Below are 10,762 nucleotides of genomic sequence, written 5' to 3' on the forward strand. Positions count from 1 at the left end.
TATCTTTGACGTCCACTGTCTACTTTTTTAATTTTTTTATGGATACCTACAACTTGTCGAGTTGATTATCTTATTACAACTTCGTATAGTAGTATTAAATTTGTATCAGTATAATTAAATTGCTATAAGAAATTAAATAAAATAAAAACAAAACAAAATAAATTACCAATCAAAATTTAAAAAGAACGATTATAAAATGTTATAAGAACGGTTTACCAAATATAAGAGGTGTGCTACCATTTCATAAGTTCTCTATATAATTAGGCTCAAAAGCTAATCCAATTTTTATGTGTTCTGTTTGATGATTTGACCTTTGCAAAAAAAGGAAAACCTTGCAACGATGTTTAGTGTGCACCTACAGTCCCTGGTAATTATGCTGCCTAAATATTTGAAACTTTCCACCTGCTGAATTGAGATGTTGTTGAGAACTATTGGAGGATGATTAGTTTTGCGTTTTGAAGTTGTTACTTATAATTCGTCAATAAAATGTATGCAATTGGCAATTCCAGGTGACATCGAGGACGAGGATGAAGTGCTGTCATGGCTGACGGACGAAGACACCCTCGAGATCCCCGGCAAGATCGAGGAGGTCAACTCTAGGATGCTGGAGAAGATCCTCGCTGAAAACGACCATATCGTTGTCTTTTTCTGTAAGTACTTACCAATTAGTTGAAACTTGAATTTATTTCCTTTTGGCTGTGTATGGAGTATACATATTTAATGTATATTTGTAATACATTTATTTAAGTATATTGTATACCTATAACTAAATCAATAATGACTGTGAATTGTCCCGTGTGAAGCAATGCGTGTGAAGGATTTTCCCGCGTGGTTTAAGAGAAAAAAATACTAAAGGTTACAAACATAAGGGACTATGTACGTATAGAAACATAAAAGAGATAAAAGAGAAAATTAGAGAATAATTAAAATCAATGAAAGTTAAACTAAAATCGATGTAAATCGATGATAAATATACTGTAATATTTTCTACTGTAATGTTTTCATTTCTGCACTATTCCAGACAAGGAGGGCGACAAGAAATCACAAAAAGTACTCAGCGAGCTTGAAAACATCGATGACGAGTGCGAAGAAAAAGACATCGATTTTGTTAAGATTTCTGATGAAGGAGTGGAGAAGGAATACGACCTGTCTGAACTGCCGGCTTTGGCTTTCTATCGCCACAAGTTCAGAACCATCTATGAAGGCGACTTGATGCATGAAGAAGATATCTTGTCTTGGGTGTTGGAATTAGTTGACTCTCAGCCTGACGTTATTGAGAGCGTAGACAGGAAGACTTTGAAGGATTTAATTGCTGATGTGGAACATCTTGCCGTCTTTTTTTGTAAGTATCCTGATCGATTTTAATAAGTTATCCGTTGTAATTGTTACCTGTTCCTTTTTTGCAAGGTTACAAATTCAAAATGCAGGACAAATGCCAATAGGATCATATCAGCGATTGATTATATATCAATCGGTGGATCATATACAGCCTTGGTACTTGGTTGCTGTACGTGAAATATTCGAATCGAATTAATGCGTGATTAGGTACAAAAGGTTCAAAAAGTTAAAGCAGTAAATGCTTATTATGGAAATTTAGCAATTCCTGTCATTGACATAGTCGAGTTCGGGACAAATTTTAGTTATAATTTGTCGTTTACTATTACAGACAGTGATGATTGCGACACCTGCGACGAAGTGCTCGAAGAACTGGAGACAATTGACGACGACACAGACAAATACGAGATTCAGTTCGTCAAATCCAAGGACTCCAAACTGGCTTCAGACATTGGAATTTTCAGTTTCCCAGCTCTGGTATACTATGAGACCGGCGTTCCGATCATGTACGATGGTAAGTCCAAATATGTCGTAATTAAAATATTAATCTTAATTTTTTAATTTTGTAAGGGTAGATGTTTTTTTAACAAATTCAATCTTTTGGTCTTTAAAAAGGAATTTTCAACAACGTCAAGTAAGAATAAATTGAGGGAAAAAAATGGTCCATATTCTGTATCGTGTTTTGATTAGGGAAAAGTAGAAGATTTTTTTTTTCAGGAATTTTTGTTATGGGTCAGGTCGTCCAAGTCGGCCAACCCTCCATATACTCGTAAAGGCCAAGAGCCTTTTCCTTCTACTGTTTCCTAATCGGAACCCGATACCGAATATGCCCATAAACTGATCCCCACTATATTTGTTACACCTTGTAAAGGCTATTGTTTATTTTGTAAATAAGCTAACCACTTAAAAACTATGGAATTGTTGTGTAACTTTACAAAAAACTAAATAAATCAAATAATCCCAAATTTCCTCAATGATTTTTTTTTTGTAAAATTCCTAATTAATGAATTTAGGGAAGAGTTTTGATATAAATAATATGCTAACTCCTTATCCTGTTTATAGGTGACTTAAAGAACGAAAATAAGGTCCTCCAGTGGCTTATAGATCAAAAAAGTAAGAATCCACATCCATTTCTAGATTTTTTATTAAGAATAAACGATCTTTGACTTAGAAACTATATTACTTATTCAATATTACGTGCATGACATCATTCTTAAAGAGAGTCTTCTAAATATAAAATTGTTATTTCTTTACGCTAAAAATGCTGAATGTTTGAGCTATGTCATTTTGCATGACAGTTACTAATGCCTGCAGGTGAAGATAGCAACCGACATAAAAATAAAGCTAATACTAAATCGAAGGCCAATGCAGATGGTAGTAAAGCCTCGGGGTTTGGCGGAAATACAGATGTGGATAAGAAAAATACACCGAAAAGGGTAAAACCAACAGAATGGAAGACTATCGGAACATTGAAAGTTAGATTCCCCGGTGATCCAAAAAGGAAGGAAGATGGGAAAGTAAAACCGAAAATAGATGACGATGACGACAATGACGATGACGATGATGACGTCGACGACGATGAAGATGACGACGATGAAGATGGTGTCGATGACGACGATGATGATGACGACGATGACGATGATAAAGACGACGATGACGATGACGACGATGAAGATGGTGACGATGACGACGATGATGATGACGATGACGATGATAAAGACGACGATGATGACGATGACGACGATGACGATGATAATGATGACAACAATGACGATGATGACGACAAGGAAAATGAAGTAAAAGGGTCTAAATTAAAAGAATTACTAAAGTTAAGAAAAAATAAAGAAGCTACATGGAAAACTGTGGGTAAATTAAGAATCCGTATTCCTGGTAACAAACATAGTAAGAAAGACGATGATGATGGTAATGACAAAGACGACGACGATTATGACGACGACGAGGATGATGATGATGATGATGATGATGATGATGACAGTGACGATGATGACGATGACAATGACGTCGATGACGATGATGACGACAATGACAAAGACGACGATGATGACGAGGATGATAAAAGAAGCTATAAATCAAAAACAATATCAACTAAATATCAAAGAAATAATATGGGTGCTGGTTCAAAAAATTTACAAGTAAAAAAAAACTCAGTGAAAAGTAAACATAATGATGACACCGATGACGACGACGACGATGGTAATGAAAATGACGATGGTGACGATGATGATGATGATGACGATGATGATGACGACGACGATGATGATGCCGACGAAGATGAAAACGACAACGACGTTGATGATGACGACGACGATGATGAACCAACCTTCAAAAGAAATAAAGTCGGTAGTAATTTAGGGAGTAAAAAAAAACACCAAAAAAATGATGACGATGATGACGACGATGACGACAGTGACGATGACAGTGTAAAATCTAAAAAGAAACGTAACAATTATTTGGGGCACAAGAAAGGAATTCAGTATAAAAGAAATAATTTGCGAAACCATGACGACGACGACGATGACGATGACAATGGCGACGATGACGATGACAACGACGATGATGATGACGATGACGACGACGACGATGATGATGATGATGACGAGGATGACGACGACGACGATGACGACGATCACGATGAAGACGATAGTTTTTTCGGTAGAATAAAACGAATGTTTACAGGTAAATGAAGGTTGGCCCTGAGACCCTGCACGGAGGCACGGAAGTACCCCACACACATCTGCATGGTCGAGTTATGGAACTCGCATGGGTCCTAGCATAGCATTCCAGCTGTCGCCTGCAGTCATTCGCGCTTACCAATAAATGTTTTCTGAACTTTTATACCTTTACTAACATATCATCTTTTCTAGACAGCGCATAACAAAATATACGCGCATTAACTCGCAGTTAACTATTCTAATTAAGGTTTTTACGGGTTATATAAACGAGATTTTTACTGACTGCAGGCGATCGCTGTTTCTACATTGGATTGGGGGCGAAACCGGCCGCCCCAAAAATGACTTACGAACCCTACCAATGCTGTCCCACTAAAGTTCAAAGTCCGACCAAAGTAGCCAAAGCCATCCCGACCAAGGTTCCGGCCAAGAAACTCGAGAAGGGAAGCCCCAAGCAGCAAGAAAAGCCCGCCAAGGGGTCGAAAGCACTCGCCAAGCCGGAAAAGGGAAAAGGAAAAAAAGGTTCACACGGGTCTGAAACTACTTGGTGGTGGTAAAATTACATGTTAGAATATAGCTTGTAGCAGTATTTTATCATCTGATACTGCCGCAAGAAAGTGCACGGGCATCAAGAGGACACGAATGTTACGTTTAGTCCTTGCAATTGCAATACGGTTTCACCTCTAATTCTGAGTCCAGCTTAACGTTGCATCGGTTGTTGCACATTAACACGCTAGCTTTCTGTAACCTCGTGTCCCTTGATTCCTGCAAGCACATAACAGGGTTGAATGTTGTATTTAACTGAACGCAAATGGACTGTATTTACATCAGCAAACTATACAAATCAGCACTAACTCTACCAAATGTGAATACGGACCATTCTTGTCATCTTTAAAAAATATTTTTTTACGATATAATTGAACATGTGAAGACCAGATATTGGGACGTTTTGTGACTATGAACAGATGTATAAATCATTATTATTATTGTAAATTGATTCCAATATTTTTAAATTAAAGTGAGGGAAAACAACAACACGAAGGCATTTCTTATTGTATTTTGCCGAGTCATCTGAAAGACTTATTGTTTTAAGGATTTCATGTTCATATAGTTTTCTAGTCTTCATGGAATCTCATTATTTTGTAAAAGATTTAATAAACTATTTTACGTACTTTCTAGAATATAAACATAGGTTTTATTTTCTACAAAACTTATAAAATAATTTGTTCTGAATTTAACACCAACGCAATGCCGGTGACGTACAATTTTTGTTATTTAAGTCTCCTTTTTTAACCCATTATTTATCTGATCGGTGCTGGCATTGAGTGACAATATATGGCGATATGTAAGTTGTATTGTTTGACCGAAAATTCGCATGGCTGTTATTTATTGTTTAGTCGGCGCTGGATCAATATTTTTTGTTATAATAAATACTTATTTCTATTATACTTAATCTTATCATTATTCATTAATTTACGAATGATGTCAGCATGGTATTGCTGTAGTATATTCCGAGCATGACGTTTATTGGATGTAAACGGGTGAGTTTTTTTTTAAATATAATTAAAATGGATGTGGGTTCCTTAATTCATTTGTTAATTTACACAGCCTTTTCAGCAAATTAGTAACTAAGGAAATATTTTAGGTAATTTACTGGATGAATCAGAAGTGCTGGAATGGATGGTCAAACAAAAGGAAGATGAAAGTATTGAACATATTGAAAGAGAAAAGTTGTTCAAATATATTGACACAAAAGAATTCTTAGCAGTTGTTTTCTGTAAGTATCTACTAGTCTTACAGCCTCGTTAATAATATATATTTTATTCAAAAGCGAAATCTTTGCTTGACCATATTTATACTTTTAGATAAAGAAGAAGATCCAGAGACTCCGCGTATTCTAAGGTACGTGGAACTAATCGATGACGAAGCATCAGAGTACGGCATCAAAGTAGTAAAATGCAGCGATCGTTTGATGGCCAAGAAATACGGTTTCCGCAATCCGCCTGGCATCACCTACTTTAGGAAGGGCAAATACATCAATTACGACGGAGACATGGATGACGAGGAAGAGATTTTGGACTGGTTAACCAATCCGGAAAACATGGAACTTACGGATCACATAGAAAAAGTTAATCGTAAAATGTTTCAGAAGATACGACAGACATCCGATTATGTAGCAGTATTCTTTTGTGAGTTATCAGTTTGAAGTGGTTAATATTAAATAGACTGTTCATTATAATTTCAATGGTATTGCACATATGACATGTTTTAGACAGTAATGACTGCAAACAGTGTCCCAGAGTGCTGCTGGAGATAGAGCACATTGACGATGACGCTGACGGCGCCGGTATCAACTTTGTCAAGATTGACGACAAGCAGATGGCCAAGGAATTTGGAGTTTTCGCTTTACCTGCTGTGCTGTTCTTCAAAATGGGATCTAAAGACCCTGTCATTTACGCTGGTAAATACTCGTAATTCATTCACTGATAAACATGAATCAAATAAAATCGATTTATTGTCGGATGTATCTGTATCTTCAAGTTAAAGTATGAAATTAAATATTGCAGGTGATCTTTACGATGAACATCAGTTATTAAACTGGTTGTTGACTCAAAAGAATCCATCAGGTGATGTAATTGAAGCTCTCGAGGGTAAAGATTTACTCAAATTAATAGAAGAGGAAGGATCTCTTGCTGTGTACTTCTGTAAGTGTCGACTTTGATCTTGTATCACACTATTAACACTGTACAATACACAACTAATACACACAACGCTACACTAAAAATACTAGTTTATGTAATTTTAATCTGAAATGTTAACCCACACAGGGAGGAGAAATACATTGTTACAGGTACAGACTCAATAGTAGTATTAGTAGTATCTAATATAAATAAATAAGTAACCGTTAAAATTTTTATTAGGGAACAAAACGTTATGTGAATTATGCAATTCAAAGGCAATGCGAAAAACACAGAAAAAGAAAGACAAAGAAAGAGATCCTGAAGACGAAGAGGCGCCAGAAGAGGGTACTCCTTCCCCTGAACAACCCTTTAATTAAAAAATCACGATTTTACCACCAAACCTTTTATGCCCCTGTATTTAGTCGCATCTTAAAAGATTATGAAGAATTTCACTGCACGTGCATGCTTATTTTTTTAGACTGTTGCATTGTATATCGGTTTATTTCCATATTGTTTTGCATTTTATTTTCTTATACTTATTTCAGTTGATAGTAGCGTCTTCGTAGGTAGAATTCGATGAGTTTTCTAGATCTAGTTACTACTAGACCAGGGATGGTGAATCTTATTTGATCAACGTGCCACCATTTTGTAAAAAAAAAATAGTATAGTGGACAGTCTAATGGACAGAAAGAAAAAATTTGTACATTGTTTCGCCATCTTTGTACTAGCTAGTCATATCCTATCGTAGTTTTAATCAATAATGTGCAAGCTCAGAGATCCAGCACATATCCCCATTCAATTGCTAACGACTGACAACCTGGCGTAACAATTTAATTGGTAATAGATATGCCTGTTTCAGATTCGCTCGACTGCGAGCAATGCGCTGGCATTTTGGAAGAACTGGAGAACATAGATGACGATTGTGACCGACATAAAATAAAGTTCGTGAAGACACAAGATTACTCGATAGCGGAATCGTATGGAGTTACTGACTTCCCAGTATTGGTGTATTTTGAGAACAATGTTCCGAATGTGTACGAAGGTTCTCTGGCGGAGGAGGAAGAAGTGTTGCAATGGTTGATTACACAGAAAACTGAAGACCGCATTGAATTGATAACGAGAGTGATGCTAGAAAATATGGTTGAAGAAACACAGTACTTGGCAGTTTACTTTTGTAAGTAACTTATTTGTTTTCAAATGTCGCGATTTAGAGATACCTAAATGCCAACGACATGCTTATCTTTCACAAATTTCTGTTACAGACAAATTGAACTGTCATATTTGCGACGCTATTCTTGAAGGACTAGAGGAGGTAGACGACGAATGCGACGTTTACGGTATTCATATGGTCAAAATACAAGATCCACAATTAGCCAAACGATATTCTATCAAGACCTTCCCGGCGATGGTTTACTTCAGGTATTTAAACAAAAATATAGAGATCTATGATCGTGTAAATCTAAAATATCACAAACTAAATCAACAAACCTAATTTTAGGAACGGCAATCCACTGCTTTTTGAAGGTGATCTGCAGAATGAAGAATCAATTCTTGAGTGGCTTATTGACGATGAAAATCGGGAGCTTGCAGATGAAATTGAATCCGTAAACGAGAGAATGCTAGAGAGGCTCCTAGTCGAATCACATTTACTCGTCGTCTTCTTCTGTAAGTAATTTAATTTGCTTAGTTCTTAAATAATTGAAAAAAATATATGTAAACGTCAAAAAGGTTAATGTAATTGTCTTTTTTAAATCACAGATGATGATGAAGACTGTCCAGAATGTGAAGATCTGCTCGAATCACTAGAACAAATAGATGGTGAAGTAGATCAATTTGGTATTGATTTTGTGAAAATAGCCAGTCCAGAAGCGGCCGCGAAGTACAACGTTATTAATATACCTTCTCTAGTGTATTTCCGCAAACAAGTACCCATGCTCTATGATGGCGACATCCATCAAGTTGATAAGGTTCTTAGTTGGCTAACTTCTCAAGACGTTTTCGAAATTAAAAATGAAATTGAGGAGGTCAACCGCAAAATGTTGGATAAGTTGCTGGAGGAAAACGAATTTTTAGCTGTTTATTTCTGTAAGTATTATATTCATGATTCAAATGATTTTTATAATCACCATAAATAAATATTAACAGAGATATTATTGCGTTTGGTTGCAGACGAAAAATCACAAGAAAGTCGAGCCGTATTGGACAAATTGGAGAATATTGATAGCGAAACGGATAACTTGGATATAACTTTTGTAAAAATGGAAGACCCGCGATACGCAAGAAAATGGGGAGTCACTAAATTACCAGCTATCGTGTACTTTAGAAAGAGATTCCCAAGCATATACAGAGGTAAGATTTTTATAAGATTGCATTTTTATGTGTGCTTTATACGAGTGATCAACATTTACAAAATATTTACATCTTTAAAGGCGACACAATGAACGAAGAGGAAGTACTGGACTGGCTTCGAAAGAATCGATTTAGACAGCCAGAGCTAAACATATTCATGTACGCTCTGATAGCGCTGTCAATAGCGTTCGTGATGTACACTGCGTTCCTGCTGCAGTGCTTCAAGCCCGCACCGCCTGCGCCGGCACCGCATCCGAAGCAGGCGTGAGACAACACTACATTTCTATTTTGATTGTGACATCCGCCTTCAGGCTTGGATTTCTTACCATGACTTTGACATATGATCCATTGACATTCAACAATCTTCCATCAAGTGTCTGTTGACAATGGATCAAATAAGATTAGACAATTTATAAGTTCTTGGGATCAAACATTTTCTTTGATAGACATTTTAGAAGATATTACGAAGTAATAGAACTCGCTTTGACAAAGCAATCCTGGATTGACAATAGGCTAAGTTTTTTAAGACTACTTTGGGTTGGAAATATTTTTCATCACTTTACTAATAATGAGAACATTCGTGTAAGTTTTTTTATTCTAGCATTTTGAAAATGTTGCTGTTATCTTCCTTAAGACTGTTCGTAATCTTCTCGGTAGTATTACCTGTATGGATCTTAGTGTGCGATGAACCATTTTCCAATGTTTCTGTTTCGGTCAATTGTATTGATCCTGGTATTGATATCTACAACCTTTTTATTTTCGTTGAGTCTTTGATAAGTTTGCGTTTGAGTGATTTTGAGTTTTTTGGCAATGTCACTAATTTAAATGTCGTCAACTTTATTTGTTACTTTGGCGGCTATTTTATTTTAAATTTTTATTTTTCGTGACATTGCTTTCGAGCTCCGTTCCAGTGACTGCCAAATAGGCGGGATCTTGCCATCAGCATGATACTACAATACTTAAAGCAAGTTATGGTATGGTTACTCTAAGTAGTCTAAGTAATACCACATTTCAATCTATAATTTACATCACGACAATTTTGATTTTGTGTAATATTTCCTTCGTATTTGTTTCTTTGCTTCGTGAACTTGGTAGGTAACTTTTTTTATATCGATGATCCAGCTATAATCGTAATCAGCATTCAGCATAGTATAATTAAGTTTTAAAGTATAGTAGTAGCATGCCCGATATTCTCTGTATCATTCCCGCTATTATATGTATAATTATAATGATACCGTCATAAAGGAACGATAAGGGAAGCATAAGCAGTTACGATATGTTATATGCTCAAAAGAGTCTGCGCGGGAAAAGGCGCGCGCGTTAGATGATAAAATTGTATATAAAATGTACATAATTTAAATAAAAATAGTAAAACTTGGACTTTGGTTTCATTTTTGCTATTGCTTTATGTACAGTCGCCATCAGATATGTCGGAGCGGTCATTGCGCTCATAAATCAGATATTTGTAACACGCATCTATTGTCAAAGGCGTTAGAGTGCGTGTTCAGATATTGTGAACACCTTAGCCGCTCCGATACATCTGATGGCGACTGTACCCAAATAAACGGGTAAGTATTGTGCAGATATGATATTCATCATTGTTTTGTGCTGAGTATCGACTATCGGGTAGAACAGGTGGGAGCCATGCGAGGTTAATGAAACAATACATTTTGTAACAACATACGATATATTTGTAGTTTGTACTTT

General features: G+C 36.1%; 1 protein-coding gene across 8 annotated transcripts in view; it reads left to right on the forward strand.

Annotated features, from left to right (window-relative positions):
- The window catches only part of LOC134743724 (uncharacterized), a 70,432-nt gene that overhangs the window by 19,265 nt on the left and 40,405 nt on the right, over positions 1–10,762 (forward strand). For 2 of the 8 annotated variants that reach the window (XM_063677328.1, XM_063677329.1), the window contains 17 exons: positions 510–650; positions 1,022–1,342; positions 1,667–1,849; positions 2,398–2,448; positions 2,650–4,032; positions 4,317–4,547; positions 5,671–5,802; positions 5,891–6,214; positions 6,298–6,486; positions 6,593–6,730; positions 6,947–7,051; positions 7,566–7,880; positions 7,969–8,125; positions 8,205–8,371; positions 8,465–8,791; positions 8,876–9,055; positions 9,136–10,433. In XM_063677328.1, the coding sequence (XP_063533398.1) occupies positions 510–650; positions 1,022–1,342; positions 1,667–1,849; positions 2,398–2,448; positions 2,650–4,032; positions 4,317–4,547; positions 5,671–5,802; positions 5,891–6,214; positions 6,298–6,486; positions 6,593–6,730; positions 6,947–7,051; positions 7,566–7,880; positions 7,969–8,125; positions 8,205–8,371; positions 8,465–8,791; positions 8,876–9,055; positions 9,136–9,323 (4,532 nt within the window). In that variant the 3' untranslated portion in view covers positions 9,324–10,433. Of the gene's footprint in view, positions 1–509; positions 651–1,021; positions 1,343–1,666; positions 1,850–2,397; positions 2,449–2,649; positions 4,033–4,316; positions 4,548–5,670; positions 5,803–5,890; positions 6,215–6,297; positions 6,487–6,592; positions 6,731–6,946; positions 7,052–7,565; positions 7,881–7,968; positions 8,126–8,204; positions 8,372–8,464; positions 8,792–8,875; positions 9,056–9,135; positions 10,434–10,762 lie in introns of those variants that run through there. The other 6 variants (XM_063677330.1, XM_063677332.1, XM_063677333.1 and 3 more) reach the window with 6 other exon arrangements.

This window comes from Cydia strobilella, chromosome 8, assembly GCF_947568885.1.
Source record: "Cydia strobilella chromosome 8, ilCydStro3.1, whole genome shotgun sequence".
NCBI classification, from domain to species: Eukaryota; Metazoa; Arthropoda; class Insecta; order Lepidoptera; family Tortricidae; genus Cydia; species Cydia strobilella.